This window comes from Euprymna scolopes, chromosome 45, assembly GCF_053919585.1.
Source record: "Euprymna scolopes isolate OS-2025 chromosome 45, ASM5391958v1, whole genome shotgun sequence".
NCBI lineage: Eukaryota > Metazoa > Mollusca > Cephalopoda > Sepiida > Sepiolidae > Euprymna > Euprymna scolopes.
The window spans coordinates 32,921,536-32,939,266 of NC_136526.1; the positions used below are offsets into that span (position 1 = coordinate 32,921,536).

At 29.3% G+C, this 17,731-nt stretch overlaps 1 protein-coding gene across 2 annotated transcripts; it reads left to right on the plus strand.

Moving 5' to 3' along the window:
- The first annotated feature begins 396 nt into the window (after positions 1 to 396).
- Positions 397 to 13,975, plus strand: LOC145269385 (uncharacterized). Of its 2 annotated transcripts, none has more exons than XM_080125072.1 (2): positions 397 to 475; positions 10,836 to 13,975. In XM_080125072.1, the coding sequence occupies exon 2, from the start codon at positions 11,461 to 11,463 to the stop codon at positions 12,577 to 12,579; it is 1,119 nt and encodes a 372-aa protein (XP_079981198.1). In that variant the 5' UTR covers positions 397 to 475; positions 10,836 to 11,460; the 3' UTR covers positions 12,580 to 13,975. The 2 variants fall into 2 exon arrangements, with proteins under 2 accessions (XP_079981198.1, XP_079981196.1); XM_080125070.1 differs by lacking the exon at positions 397 to 475 and adding an exon at positions 977 to 1,203.
- The last annotated feature ends 3,756 nt before the right edge of the window (positions 13,976 to 17,731 follow it).

Below are 17,731 nucleotides of genomic sequence, written 5' to 3' on the forward strand. Positions count from 1 at the left end.
TTTCAATAATGTTCTTTGTTTATATCTTATTTCAATAAATCACTTCAAAATGCAAATACTGAACAGCGAAGGTACTGTTTTGGCTTGTCACCGGTCCCGGTAGCGCCACGCAGAAAATTAGGGAAGACATTGGCTGACTATAACCTTGTTTTTAATGACAAGTAATTTTCTGTGAAAATGTGTCTGTAAATAAACATTAAAAAATGTGTGTAACTTCATTGACTATTAACGGTTCGCGCCATTAATTTTCCTAAATAAATAAATATTGTTTTTGTTTGTTTTATTTAACATAATACACAATCAAATAAATAAAAAATCTTGAAACCCACAATGAATCCAAAAATTTTATTTTTTTAATTTTATGCGAACTAGCTTTTCCGGTCGCCATCTTAAAATGTTGACTTCTACACGTCAAACTCATCTTGTGTTGATCTTATAATCGTTTCTTTGTTAAAAACAGATTACCAAACAAAAAGTAAGCATTACTTAAATTTAATTGCTTTTAGATGTTCTTTTTTTTTTACTACAGGGGCGCATCCAAACCATTATGATTCCCTTTATTTTAGTATAGAATTGGGTCAAATTTCCATATAATAGAAAAATTGTAATATGATAGAATTCACTCCAGTTGGGCATGGTTTATATTTGTTTGTTTTTATTTATTTTTTTTTTTTTACGATGTGCCCCAGCGTATTATAAGTACCCCAACCTCCCCATGTTAAAAACGGCTTTCGGAATAAACACCCCCCAACCTCGAAAGCCGTTCTTAACACGGGGAGATTGAGGGGGGTTATTCCGAAAGGCGTTATTAATATGGGAAGGTTAGGGTGTTTTTAATACGCTGGGGCAGTGGGGCGCCGCCACTGGGCGGGGCACACGTCGTAAAAAAAAAAAATGAAAAAAAAAATGTTTAAAAACAAACACATATAAACCATGCCCAACTGGAGCGAATTCTATCATATTACAAAAAAAAAAAAAAAAAAAAAAATGACCAAATTATTTTCATACTGAAAACGTTGGAAGAGCATTTGTGTGTGTGTGTGTGTGAATGTTATGTCACTTGCAGCGGTGGGAGTTACCTCCCTTTGTTCAATGCTTAAAATGTAAATCTCGGACATGAACGAGACTCAGTCGGTCAGCCATTTTAGGTCTCAACGATAATTTGTCTTTGGCTGTTGCTAATGATAGAAACCTGAAAAAACAGTGAGTATATTGAAAATTATTTTCATTTTGAAACCGTTGGAAGTGCATTGTTTTGTTGTATAGTAATCTGACGTAATATGTAACGGCCTAAAAATGCATGAACCATAGGTACGGGCAAAATGAATGATGACGCTTAAAATGTAAACACAGACCCCTCCCTTTATTAAAAAAATCACTAAAAATCAGGAAATTAACCAATTTTAATGACATTTTCAGTTTTTATCAAATGATGATCGCGGAATATAATTAACAAATTACTTTTATTTAAATCCGAGTGAAAATGTATCATTTTGTTTAAACAAAAAATACCTTTACTAAAGTTATAGTTTCCAATTGTAAATAAAAAACGCAAGACTTTCGCTTTTTTTTTTATACAAATAAAGCATCGTAATTTGGGTACTAGTGCACTTATTGATCTGTGCTGAAATAATAACGTTATTATTTAAAAAGCCATTCTTAAAATGGGGGAGGGTGTTTTGTACATATTCTGTACTTTAATTATTTTAATTGAATAAAAAAAACATATCATAAAACTTTAATTAAACTTATAAATCCGATTTAAAAAATAGCGCAGATCAGTAAGCGCACTAGCACCATAATTTGTAACAATAAAAATAAAAAAAATAATTTTTACAGGAACATTACGAAAAAAGCCCCTTAATCTGTATTAATGAATTCTATATAACTCGAAGAAAAATGAATTTCTCGAACTACCGATATTACCATTGAATTAAGCATTGCTTATTTAATATTTTCTCACAAAAAAATTATAATTGCAAAGAATATTTCTACTTTTTTTTTTAAATTACGGATTTCGCATAATTTTTATATGCAAGATTTTAATAATTTCCTTGCTCGCAAGAATGTGAAACTTTCAGCGTAACATATTTTTTTATATAATATTGAACAATAATTAAAAAAATAAATAAATTTAAAAATAGGAACATAGAAAAATAATTAAATTAAAAATGCAAAAATTAATACAAACGTTCAAAAAATGAATGCAGGGATGTGCGACTGGGGGAAAAAAGAACTTCCTCCCTTTTAATTACATGATGTCATTTTCACAGTCTTTTGACTGCGTGAAATTTTGGGCCTTCGTAATTTTTGTATTTACAAAATTTTAGTTTGTTGCATTTTGCGAACGCCAGAATCACACTCGGTTTTGGACTACTTAATTTATGTTTTGTACAAACAAGGTGTTTGTTTTTATTTAATTCAATATCTTAGGACATTACTTTACTAATTATCTTTGAAATAGACCCAGAAAACTAATATTTATGCTTTAAAGGATTTTTTATAATGAATTTATTTCATTTAAAAATTTAGCTGAATTGGGTTGCTCACCGTGAAAACATTTTCAAAACTCCCCCCCCCCCCCGTGTATAAATATTTTTTTCCTTTTGGAAATTAAGTTTCAAATGCAATCGAAAAGTAGTCGGAAACCTACAAAAATTTATGATAAATCGGCTTTCAAAACTATGTCCCCCATTTTTATCCGTCCATTTTTTCCCGTACCTAGTGAACCAAAAATGGTTTGCAGATGGTATGATTCAGTTAAAATATTCACTTAAACCACGCTACTAAAAGCATCATAAAAAGATATTTAACCTCTCACTAAATATTTAAGGAAAATTCAATGTTTATAAGAAATATTTATTTTTTAAATAAATTTGTTGTGTAAAAGGTGAGTTATATACAGAAACAATAAATCAGCAAAAAGGCATGCGTGGATGATCAACTTTTTAGAAAGTCATTTGAGCGAGCAGATAATATTGGTTTGGAAGGTTTTCCACTGTTACTATGTTTCTTTTTATTATTAACGTATTTTCCTTCCAAATGTACGGTTGCCCCAGAATAGTGCCAAAACCTGCAAAATAAATGGCCGATCACCAAAGTCCAAAGAACATTTTTATGTCTCCCTTCAATTAAACATTCACCAAAACTCAGGAATCCAACCAATTTTAATGAAATTTTCCGTATTTATTTATTAACACAGAATATAATAAACGATTTCTTTAAAATTTTGGTAAAAATATATGATTTTATATAAACAACAAAAACCATTACTAAAGTTAAATTTTAAGTAAATAAAACATATGCCAGTAATTAATTAAAGAAAATACTTTTCATATATTTTACCAAAAACTCTCTAAAGTCCTACAAAGTATGGAAGAGTTTGTTTTACAGTTCATTGTTAAAATGTACTCAAAATACGAATGCTTTCTTCCATCTGTTCTTATATAGTTTCAAGGGGTAGATAACTCACCGGTACATCCTTTACAATAGGTAATCCTGCATACATCTTGTATTAGGTGGATGATTTCCGAGTACTATTAAAACGTAGGAGTCGATAACTATTTTTCCTATACATCCCCACTCTGTAACCACAAGATGAATTGTCTTGCCCATCTTTGCGTGAACCCGAGAAGCAATTTTTCATGAATTTATGGTGACATGTATTTGGCACTCTTCTTCTGAACCATGGTGGAGGACTGCCTAGGTGTGTATATCATCCCGTGTTGCTCTCTATTTCCCATAAGATAATCTCAATTTCCATTTCTTCTTCATAAGGCTTGCTGGACAATCTGGTATAAATGTTACATTCAACATTCATTTCAGTTCGAATGTTTGGACGTCATGTTTAATCCTCTTTACTATCATTTTCTATAATTCCTGAAATCGGCGCTAAAGTGTTTCCTTCTAATAAAACTTTCTGTTATTTCCTCAGTGTTTCTCATAAGGGGACCATAATTTCTGCTTATAAACTATAACTTATAAACAGCCATACAACATCTAATTCATCAACTAGGATCTAGCCCCAGTGATATTTCTAGAGATAGGAAAGTGAACAAATGGATTCTGTCATTATTTTCATGGGTTTAACATGACACTAATCGCCATATTAGTTCGAAGAATAAGATATTTTTTTCCAATGTACATGTGTACCATAGATCATTCCAGATTGTTGCTATCTCTTTCAATCCACATAGATCGTTGTATCGGGCTAATGTGCCAAGAAACACTGCCCATTCCCTGTCTGTGGTATCTAATCCTATCATGGGCCATTCTGGCATTCGCAAAACGCAATAAACTAAAATTTTGTAAACATGAAAATTACGAAGGCCCAAAATTCTAATGGTTTAATCAAGAATATGTCAGAATGAGTCTGAAGCATTTCTTTCGGTAGTTCAACGTTTTCCTTCTGTAGCTCAATAAGTTGCTTCATCAAATGTATACTTTCTTGCTTATAGTTTAATTTGATTTTAATAAACTTTTTTTTCTCCAGCTATGTACAATGCGTCTTTTTTAAGGATTATTTATTTACTTGAAAATTTTTGTTTCTGATATTGTGATTTTATTCCCTTTATAAGCACACATTACCATTCATTCACATTTTTACTTATTCATCCCAACCAAGACATATAGGGGACTACTATTTAAGATCATACACAGATACTATGTCGCAAGTTTAGCAACAAGATGTCTGTTCACATTACATTTTAATTTCTATATGTTAGTAGAGTTGGGGAAGTAGGAAAGAGTGAATACCAAATCTTGCAATTTAAGGCATGAAACTGTAGAAAAAATGTCCGGTATCTGTGGATCTATACAGTTAGTTACATTTTACCATTTATTGTGTTAATTGTGCACAAGTGTTATGTGTTGCCACTTAAGTAGGACAACCTTGATTTTTTTTCTTGTGTCTAAGAAAGATGTGAATATATTAAGTATTTGTTCAGTAATATCATACAATTTAATTTTGATGAGAAGACCTAGATGTCAGACACTCTGAAATGCTCTGACTATATCAAATCTATTGGCTATATGAAGACTATCACTTCAGTTTCTCCGGTGCATGGTATATGTGTCCAAAGATGAATGTTTAGATATACACAGTAGAATGAGTTTGCCCTAATTTATACTTTTCACCAGAAAGATGATTAGAATTTACAAAATACTGTTGACCTGCTCCTTTTATTGTGATTTATTCCCTTCACGCCTAAAGATTATTCATTCATTTGAAAGTTACTGTTGACCTGTTTCTACTAATCAAGCATGGACGAAATATTCCCTTGCTACCCTTAGATGTGGGCCTCATTTATATTCATTAAATCTCGACACTTCACATGATTTATCTCGTTCCTTTCTAGAGTATTGCCTCCCTTGCCTTAGAGTTTGGCTTTTTGTTGCTATGAAGTGAGGTTTTTGTAGCATTACTACTATACCCCCCCCCTGATCCGATGATCACACATCAAAACACTCAGGAGGTGTTTTTTTGCGCTGTGTACTTCTTCACGGCAGTACAGTTACTGCATCTCCATTCAAAGTGCCATCAAAAGAGACATCACCTGCATGCATGTCAGGTGCCTGTTCACCTGGTCTCTCTAGTTGTCACAAATGTTTCACTTGGATCCTCTGAAAACTTATCAGAACAGGCCTTATCCCACTATAGGTCACAGGTCTTTGAGCAGCATAACATTCCATTAAGCAATGTTCTATGCATGGTAATTCTGATCGCACTCCATACTTTGTAGTACATCGTCTATGTTGAGTTGATCCACACTCGATCACCCGTTTTAAAGAAACCTGTTGTTGATTGTGTGCACTGCTGATGTTCTATTTCTTTTAGCTGTATGTGGTACTGATCGATCATGTTGGCAGGTATTGTAGTATGGAAATGCGTCATCCTTTTGTTTCCTTGTCATGCACTTGATCGTATACTATCTTCTTAACTAATGAGCCATATATTGTATCTAAGTACATTGTGTTCGATTTATGACAGATTGTTGTCCTCATGTCCTAAATGTTCATTTTTATGGCTCGACTTATCTAATGTTGTGCGTTCATATCAACATATGATACACATAACAAAAACGACACAAGACGACATAACTTTCTCTTGCTGGCTATTTCTGAAAGATTTGGCAATCATCTTAAGTAAAGCCGGACTTGTTTAAAGTAAACGTTTCAAGACAGGAACCTAAGACAACTCGGCTTTTTTATATTTTATTCACTCCTCATGCATCTTGTCAGCAGAAATGCAATAACCAACGATCTTTGGTTCATGGGTTCTCTATTTGAGACAGTCATCTTCTTCATGGAGAAACCTTCTTAACCTATTTTGCTTGTTTGGCTTCTAGGATCAAACTCAACTAAAACTCACTCAGCTTACTCAAACCGGAACACCTGAAACATCACATCCGGCCTCTACTCGCATACTTCCGGTGCAATTCAGTGTTCAACATGTCACGATTTAAATGTTTTTTTACTCCACTAGATAGATAGATGATTCTATAGACAGATAGAGAGATAAACTAATAATTAGCTGATTCTACACTTTTTCATGACATTGTAAATGAATATTGCTTCCAGTATTGTACACAGTTTTCTTGCTGTGATCTTTTTTACAGCTAAGTGACATAGCACGATTATGCTATTCCCAAATCCAGCAGAATAACGAAATTGAATTCACGCATCTAGGAAGGTTTTCTAAGAAGTTGCTCAAAGGCAATGTCATTATTTTTCTTAATCTCTGTTGGCAGCCTATGCCACCTCTCTTCTATGCTCTAAATCAATTAGTAATGATATAAAAATGAAAATAAATGATAATCGGAATTCACATGAAATTTGAATATTTTATCACAGGAAAACTCATTTTTATAAAGAAATTTACTTCATAATCTCGATTAAAATAATATATGAAAGTTGCTCTAAATTTTTAACAAGTTGCTCTATTCATCAAAATCTCTGTAAGCGGAATCCATTTTCTATGAGAGATGCCAATTCATTACTATTTTTTGCATCTTTCATTATTCTTTTTTTAATTAGCTGATTTATTACTATTTTTTAATTAGCTGATTCATTACTATGTTTTAATTAGCTGATTCATTACTATTTTTTAATTAGCTGATTCATTACTATGTTTTAATTAGCTGATTCATTACTATTTTTAATAAGTTGATGCATTACAATTTTTTAATTAGTTGATTCATTACTATTTTTTAATTAGTTGATTTATTACTATTTTTTAATTAGCTGATTCATTACTATTTTTTAATTAGCTGATTCATTACTATTTTTTAATTAGCTGATTCATTACTATTTTTTAATTAGCTGATTTATTACTATTTTTTAATTAGCTGATTCATTACTATTTTTAATAAGTTGATGCATTACAATTTTTTAATTAGTTGATTCATTACTATTTTTTAATTAGCTGATTTCTTACTATTTTTTAATTAGCTATTAATTACTCTTTTTTAATTAGCTAATTTCTTTCTATTTTTTAATTAGCTGATTCATTACTATTTTTAATTAGCTGATTCATTACTATTTTTTAATTAGCTGATTCATTACTATTTTTTAATTAGCTGATTTATTACTATTTTTTAATTAGCTGATTCATTACTATTTTTTAATTAGCTGATTTATTACTATTTTTTAATTAGCTTATTTATTACTATTTTTTAATTAGCTGATTCATTACTATTTTTTAATTAGCTGATTCATTACTATTTTTTAATTAGCTGATTCATTACTATTTTTTAATTAGCTGATTTATTACTATTTTTTAATTAGCTGATTTATTACTATTTTTTAATTAGCTGATTTATTACTATTTTTTAATTAGCTGATTCATTACTATTTATTAATTAGCTGATTCATTACTATTTTTAATAAGTTGATGCATTACAATTTTTTAATTAGCTGATTCATTACTATTTTTTAATTAGCTGATTTATTACTAATTTTCAATTAGCTATTAATTACTCTTTTTTAATTAGCTAATTTCTTTCTATTTTTTAATTAGCTGATTCATTACTTTTTAATTAGCTGATTCATTACTATTTTTAATTAGCTGATTTATTACTATTTTTTAATTAGCTGATTCATTACTATTTTTTAATTAGCTGATTTATTACTATTTTTTAATTAGCTGATTCATTACTTTTTTTTTAATTAGCTGATTCATTACTTTTTTTAAGTAGCTGATTTATTACTATTTTTTAATTAGTTGATTCATTACTATTTTTTAATTAGCTGATTCATTACAATTTTTTAATTAGCTGATTTATTACTTTTTTTAATTAGCTGATTCATTACTATTTTTTAATTAGCTGATTTATTACTATTTTTTAATTAGCTGATTTATTACTATTTTTTAATTAGCTGATTCATTACTATTTTTTAATTAGCTGATTTATGACTATTTTTTAATTAGCTCATTTATTACTATTTTTTAATTAGTTGATTCATTACTATTTTTTAATTAGCTGATTCATTACTAATTTTTAATTAGCTGATTTATTACTATTTTTTAATTAGCTGATTTATTACTATTTTTTAATTAGCTGATTTATTACTATTTTTTAATTAGCTTATTTATTACTATTTTTAATTAGCTGATTTATTACTATTTTTTAATTAGCTGATTTATTACTATTTTTTAATTAGCTGATTTATTACTATTTTTTAATTAGCTTATTTATTACTATTTTTTAATTAGCTGATTTATTACTATTTTTTAATTAGCTGATTCATTACTAATTTTTAATTAGCTGATTTATTACTATTTTTTAATTAGCTTATTTATTACTATTTTTTAATTAGCTGATTTATTACTATTTTTTGATTAGCTGATGTATTACTATTTTTTATTAGCTGATTCATTACTTTTTTTTTAATTAGCTGATTTATTACTATTTTTTTAATAGTTGATTCATTACTATATTTTAATTAGCTGATTTATTACTATTTTCAATAAGTTGATTTATTATTTTTTTTTAATTAGCTGATTCATTACTATTTTTTAATTAGCTGATTTATTACTATTTTTTAATTAGCTGATTCATTACTATTTTTTAATTAGCTGATTCATTACTATTTTTTAATTAGCTGATTCATTACTTTTTTTTAATTAGCTGATTTATTACTTTTTTTAATTAGCTGATTCATTACTTTTTTTTAATTAGCTTATTTATTACTATTTTTTAATTAGTTGATTCATTACTATTTTTTAATTAGCTGATTTATTACTATTTTTTTAATAGTTGATTCATTACTATATTTTAATTAGCTGATTTATTACTATTTTCAATAAGTTGATTTATTATTTTTTTTTAATTAGCTGATTCATTACTATTTTTTAATTAGCTGATTTATTACTATTTTTTAATTAGCTGATTCATTACTATTTTTTAATTAGCTGATTCATTACTATTTTTTAATTAGCTGATTCATTACTTTTTTTTAATTAGCTGATTTATTACTTTTTTTAATTAGCTGATTCATTACTTTTTTTTAATTAGCTTATTTATTACTATTTTTTAATTAGTTGATTCATTACTATTTTTTAATTAGCTGATTCATTACAATTTTTTAATTAGCTGATTTATTACTTTTTTTAATTAGCTGATTCATTACTATTTTTTAATTAGCTGATTTATTACTATTTTTTAATTAGCTGATTTATTACTATTTTTTAATTAGCTGATTTATTATTTTTTTTAATTAGCTTATTTATTACTATTTTTTAATTAGCTGATTCATTACTTTTTTTTAATTAGCTGATTCATTACTTTTTTTTAATTAGCTGATTCATTACTATTTTTTAATTAGTTGATTCATCATTATTTTTTAATTAGCTGATTCATTACAATTTTTTAATTAGCTGATTTATTACTTTTTTTAATTAGCTGATTCATTACTATTTTTTAATTAGCTGATTTATTACTATTTTTTAATTAGCTGATTTATTACTATTTTTTAATTAGCTTATTTATTACTATTTTTTAATTAGCTGATTTATTACTATTTTTTAATTAGCTGATTTATTACTATTTTTTAATTAGCTGATTTATTACTATTTTTTAATTAGCTGATTTATTACTATTTTTTAATTAGCTGATTTATTACTATTTTTTAATTAGCTGATTTATTACTATTTTTAATTAGCTGATTTATTACTATTTTTTAATTAGCTGATTTATTAGTATTTTTTAATTAGCTGATTCATTACTATTTTTTAATTAGCTGATTCATTACTATTTTTTAATTAGCTGATTTATTACTATTTTTTAATTAGCTGATTTATTACTATTTTTTAATTAGCTGATTTATTACTATTTTTTAATTAGCTGATTCATTACTATTTTTTAATTAGCTGATTTATTACTATTTTTTAATTAGCTGATTTATTACTATTTTTTAATTAGTTGATTCATTACTATTTTTTAATTAGCTTATTTATTACTATTTTTTAATTAGCTGATTCATTATTTTTTTTAATTAGCTGATTCATTACTATTTTCTGACTAGTGCATGACTGATGGATTGATCAAGTAATACTTCACATTCTCTAACGCTATTCACTGTTGTCTTAGTATCGCAACAAATGTCCGCATTATATTTTTAACGTAATAATTAATTTGCTAACTTCTAAAATAATTGTACCTGATTACTTCAATTTTATATTTAGTCTTAAATGAAAAGTCCATCACTAATTGATCCATCAATCAAAAAATAATCATTTATGCAACTTCACTTCTAATAATATTTTTGACAGATAACATATTTAAAATAAACATTATTCTTTATAATTTATAATTTATCTTTTTTTAATTTTGCAGAAGAAAAAACACCCAATACAAAGAAAGTCAAGTGTGAATTGCATAAAAATAAAAGAAACGAAAGAAATCATAGTCTTCTGAACTGTACACTTTTTCATGTACATCAAATAAAATTTTATGATGAAATATTAAAAAACGAAACATTTTCCTGAAACTTTTGTATTTATTTTACTCTTCAGCTTAATGCATTGACCACTAGAAAGAATACTTGTTGCAAATGCATACGATAAATCGCTTTTGGGTGCATTTGACTATTATTGGGCCGTTTAATAAATGCATAAACAACACTTGAAAACAAACTACTAATAATAAAAACACTTATTTTTACATTGAACACTAATTGGAATAATTGTCACATATGCATATGACTAAATCACTTTTGTATATAATAAACAGAGGCGCACACAATTATATGTATGAATTTAAAACAAGTAATTTTGTCAGTAAAAAATAGAAAAAATATAAATTATGTCGCTATTAAATAATTTTTAAATTTCACATGAATAAATACTGAACAGCAAATGTAAACGCTTCTTAATTCATTCCATTAATTCTAAAAAAAGTATCAAAACAATATAGAGAAACAAAGTGTACTAAAAACATCTTAAATATTTTGACGTTCAAAATGAACCCTGAATCAGATATCAGAGAGAAACCATATTCTTGTGAAGTATGTGGCTCTTGTTTTAAACAGAAACAAAACTTGGTCATTCATATCCGAACACATACTGGAGAAAAACCCTATTCATGTAAACTATGCGGTTGTTCTTTTACACAGAAGCAGAACTTATGCAGTCATATGCGAACACATACTGGAGAAAAACCACATTCTTGTGAAGTATGTGGCTTTTCGTTTATACTGAAACAAAACTTGCTCAATCATATCCGAACACATACTGGAGAGAAACCATATTCTTGTGAAGTATGCGGCTCTTGTTTTCTACAGAAACAAAACTTGGTTCGTCATATGCGAACACATACTGGAGAGAAACCAAATTCTTGTAAAGTATGTAGCTCTTCTTTCACAACTAAACAAAATTTGATCATTCATATGCGAAAACATACTGGAGAAAAGCAGTTTTCTTGTGAAATATGTGATTGTTCTTTTGCAAGTAAACACTACTTGATCATTCATAGGCTGACACATACTGGAGAAAAACCACATTCTTGTGACGTGTGTGGTTCTTCTTTTAAACAAAAACAACATTTGGTGATTCATATGCGAACGCATACTGGAGACAAACCATATTCTTGTAAAATATGTGGCTCTTCTTTTACACAAAAACATAACTTAGCCAATCATATGCTGACACATACTGGAGAAAAACCACATTCTTGTGAAGTATGTGGTTTTTCTTTTAAACAGAAACAACACTTGGTCAGTCATATGCGAACACATACCGGAGAGAAACCATATACTTGTGAAGTATGTGGTTCTTCCTTTACAACTAAACAAAACTTGGTCATTCATATGCGAAAACATACTGGAGAGAAACCCTATACTTGTGAAGTATGTGGCACTTCTTTTTCAAGTAAACAATATTTGATCATTCACATGCGAAATCATACTGGAGAGAAACCGTATACTTGTGAAGTGTGTGGTTCTTCTTTTTCAAGTAAACAATATTTGATCATTCACATGCGAAATCATACTGGAGAGAAACCATATTCTTGTGAAGTATGTGGTTCTTTTTTTAAAATGAAAAAACATTTAGTCGTTCATATCCAAACGCATAAGTGTTAGTCCAATGTTGTGGGCCCTTGATTCCTGAGAACTTCAACTGAAGTAAAATAAAACAAGAGAGAAAGACAAACGACAAAAGGAGTGGATTGAATCTTAAAATGATCTAGGGACGGTTATATCAAACAGTTTAGAGAAAGTTAAAATCTTAAAACGATAATATGAGATAGCGGGTGAATATCTGGCATCTAGTTTGATGCCATATACTTAACTTAAACAACATTTTAAAAAAAGAGAAACAATATTGTGTAGTATGTGGCATTTCTTTTACGGTCAAACATGACATGTGGAGATATGTGAACACCAACTACAGGAAAACCATATTCTTATGAAGTTTGTGCCTCTTTTTTACACAATAACAACATATTTTACAGTATATGCGAACCAATACTGAAAGTAAATCGGATGTGTTGAAGGCTAACATTTTTTTAAATTATATTGTTGCATAGTTTGTAGAATCTACAAAGATTCAAGATGTTAAAAAACTTGAACTCATAATGTATAAAAATAAATTAGAAGAAATTCAATACCATTCAGGTATTTCGTTCATTCATAGTCGAACACATAGTTACTGTTTATGAAGTATGTGCCTCTTTTTTATGCAAAAACAGCATATATATGTGCAGACCAATACTCAAAGTAAACCGAATATGTTGAAGGCTTACATTTTTTTTTGAAAATCCAAAATTATATTGTTGCATAGTTTGTAGAAACTACAAAGATCCAATATGTTAAAGAACTTGAACACATAATGTATAAAAATAAATTAGAAGCAATCGAATATTATTCAAGTATTTCGTTCATTTACAGGCGAACACATATTTGTAGTGTGTGAATACCCTTGTAAAGTGCATATTTTTGTACATAGAAATAAAGTTATTTAATAAAACATTTGATTATTGTATCTCTTGTAGAATTGAAGTGTTAGGGGCTCTTGATTTCTGAGAACTTCGTCTGAAGGAACATGAAAAAACAAAATTATTTTCCTGTGAAGTATGTTGTTCGTCTTGTCAAACAAATCTAACGTGTTGATGATTCAAACAAACCATAGTATTTTGTTCATTTACAATGTAACAGCAATATTTTGCAAACAGTCGAACAAGAAACCAACAAATGCAGAGACAAAAATGTGCAGTTTATTCCTGCATTTATATATTTCATTTGAGTGGAAAATTAGTTGTTTGGTTATATTAATGGAATAAAAATCTTACTATACGTTAGATCCAGCCCTTAAACAAGTCCGTTGTGTGTATTTATAAGTGTATAACTGATTCAATCTATATTTTAAACAGTTTCTGGCACAGCAATAACAAGAAAAAATTATTTTACTGGACGAAAAATATTCCTTGTTTTCTTTTCTTTTCTCCATGGAGTTAATTCTAAATTTCTTTTTTCTCGTCAAAAGAAAAACAGCAACACAATGATTCTATTTTTTAATATAAAAACATTTATTTTACGCATATATCCTAATGGAGTCTGCACCTTTGCCCTGTCTAAACTACTTTTCTGTGCATATTAACTTCCCGGATCATTAAGACACCACCTTCTGGCACAAACTCTAACTCTACAATTCATTGAACAAGACACATTGACTATGTGTATAAAGCAAACTCTTTCCTTGTCTGATGGTCTTGTTCACAACTCACGTCATTAACGCAGTCATTGTTCAGATACTGAATTCTATTTTTATTGTTTCTAAAATTCCAAAGTTATATAAATATTTAACATATTTTATTATTCTTAAATATCTGATTCGTTTTATTGACATTTTCTAAATCCAACCATTATCTATAATAATAATAATAATAATAATAATAATATCGCTTAGGTTACTCGAGGACGCCCAGTAGTGCTAATATATGAAATTTCTATCCCGACTACCATCAACTGAATATGCCATATTCGACCCATTAGGGAGACAAGTAGGTTCTAACAACTTACATCCATTAATAGGTACACTTGAAAGAATACAAACAAATTTTAACTGTGCTTTCTAAAGCAAAGTGTGACCAAGCTTCCTCAGCTGCACTGAAGGCTAGAGGCTATCGAGCATCTGACACAGGATATAGAAGCATTTAAGTTATCTCAGGTCAATTCACTTATGTGTTGACACCGTCGTCGATTGTCTTCACCAGTACATAATATTGATTACAATTGATTATGCATGTACCACAAACACTTCGGCTATTAGGCCCATCAGTGAAACAAATCAATTTAATAGAACACTCGAATATCTTGTGCGTACATACTAAATAATTGGAAACCGGAGAAAAGTTTATTGAACGATACACTTCCACCATTACGAGTCGTGAGTTCTTGGTTATTTGATTCTTTTCCAGAATCTTACTAATTGTAATGTTTAACTAAATAACCCTACTTATTCTACGGGAGCTTTTATTGAAAAAAACAGCTGGTACTGTATTTTAACGTCTTTGCGACCTCGTTGAAGAAAAAGGTTGCTAGATATAGTTTCAGTCACATCTAGCTACGTATAATGTTCTTTCATCTGAGCCTTTTGTGATCAAACCTTTTTGTGTGGCGAAAATGGCGTCATTAAAGGGTGAAATTGGTACCAAATTGAAGTTTTTTCTTATGTAAGCTCTTCTGGACAACAGCGGATGACCTGGTGGGATTCTAATATATCAAATACGAAAACCAGTTAAATTTTAATGATAACGCCATAATTTGCTGATCGCAAAGTCAAAATAAGTTATGTTTTGTTTCGTCTAAGGCCACATGTGGCGTAGAGATCAAGATATTGGCCCTTAAGCCATGTGAATAGATATGAATCATCCAATTCTTTTGGGAAAGGTCTCTAATAAGCAGGGATATGTTGGCTAGCTAACCAAGCAGAGAAGACCCCGTTGAGGGATAAAGCGAGATGATTGGCTGAATTTACTATAAAAGCTGTTGTGCAAATTTTGGGAGCGCAGAGTACAGAGTGGGAACCAGTTGAGATCAGTCCGGTTTGAGTTTTGAATCGCCAAGCTAAGTTTGCCGCCTCCCTCTGTCCGTTACCTGTCGCCATTCGTCAACTGAGGGAACAATAGAGATTTCAAGTAAGAGACTGCTGAAAGAAATTTATGAAAATATTGTAAAAAGAATTTGTAAATATTATGTTGTTTTCTCGACTTTAAAATTAGTGTAGAAAAAAAACGGAAGTTATTTTTTGTTAAGTTGATTTTGTCTCTTGTCGTCTGTGTTGCGAAATCTTGGAGCTGTTAAATTTTCAGCGAATTACCAGCGCTTCAGAACAGATGGCATATCAACCCTTGGTTCGAGAAGTGAATGAGAGAATACCCGACCTCTATTGAAGACTGACGTAACACTCAGCAAAGTAACACTGGACTAACCTTTCACATGTAATGCTGTGCACCAGGATAGATAAGACGCGTCCTGCTACATAGTGACGTTTCTCACTTTGACATCCAATTGCTGTGGTTCTTAAGTATTCTCTACTCAAGTTTGTATAAAAACATTTTCCGAAAACTCTCTATGTACAGAAGATTATCTGGCATGTACCTATTTACACAACGAGTAAATCTGACTAAATATTCAGAATAACATAGTATTCGAAGCCCAAGTAAGATTTCCTTGTTATACACTAACTTACTTGAGGATTGAGTGATGATGCTTATAGTAAATATTAAGCTGGATACTCCATCAAACTTGAAGAATTTTTGGCTTGGAATCCAGTAAAATCCAGATAATATATATATATATATATATATATATATATATATATATATATATATATATATATATATATATATATATATATATATGATAACGCAATTAAGTGGTCAAAAAATAGTGTAAAATTAATATTTCTAAGTTCCTTACAAACTCATTATTGAGTAATTTAACTGGGATATTTTAATATTTATCCACCTGACTGTGGAAAGAAATTGAATAACTAATTCTACAAATGATAATGCTTATAATAACAGTACGAAACAGGTCCCCGTCTAGGCTGCACCATCCATGAACAGTGTTGTGCAATAACGTGTGCATGCTGTGAAGAAACAAAAACATTTATTGAGGCTCGCAGAAAGTTTTTGTGGATGAGCACATCGTAGAAGAGCTGGAGACAACGGCCACTTGTTACCACTATGGCGCTTGGCTTCAGCTAATGCCGCAAAGCAAATAATGTACACAAATTGCAACATAAGAATAATACGACGAAGACAGCGAAATTAAATCCTTCCTAGGCGTCATCAACAGAAGCGCGGAAAAGTCATTCTAAACGTCAACCGGAACCCCTTTAATGTTCAAGTTGGACTTCGGCACTGACATTGCAACAATCCTGGAACACATGACGAGAAAAATAAAAGGCGTAATATGCATTGAAACTACCGAGGAATCCCTTCATAGGCCACGCCACACATGGCTGCAATTTACAAGGAACACAATTGTAACAATCGCCGAGCACACTAAAAAAACCGAACATGTAATATTTACCATCCTCAACTTAGAGGAACAATTACTTGACAGACCAACCATTAAAGCCCTGAACCTTGTCAGCGTATCCGAGTTTATGGCACGGCCAAAAATGAGAGAAAAAAAAAGAAGTAGTTGTTTTTACAACGTATTAAAATCTATTAAAATTCATTATTTTTAGCAACTTTTTTCTAGAAAGATAAAAGCCAGAATATTATCACATGAAACGCAGAACAATACAAAACTTTTAGTAGAATTTTAAATTTTTAGGAAGAGTCGATAGAAAAGCGGGAAATTTATCAAACAACGATTTATTTTTACAAAGAATAATTTTTACAAAGTTTTTCAAATAAAAATGTAATATTATACTCATAAATACTGAAAATGTCGTCCATGCACTTCACTGCAGCGAGTGCAGCGTTAGGTGTATCAGAATTTTTGTAGGAATTTTTGACACCCCTAACACGAAACTGCGAATAAAATATAAAAAAAAACTCGTAATTTCTCTTTTAAAAGTGGGTGGTTTATTTTTTTATGGATTATACTTCCAAAATAAACTATTAAAGTTGTATAAAAAGTAATAGAAATATTACTTTTTTAACAGTAGTGAAATTAATTGAATTTTACGAGTTCAGTATTTTTCAATATTTAAACTTTAAAAATCTATCAAAATCTGTTATTGATTCTATTTTTACGATATTTTCAAAGTCAATGT

What these genes read in the sequence shown, in the direction of transcription:
- LOC145269385 (XM_080125072.1), top strand. Translation starts at nt 11,461, where the DNA reads ATGAACCCTGAATCAGATATCAGAGAGAAACCATATTCTTGTGAAGTA.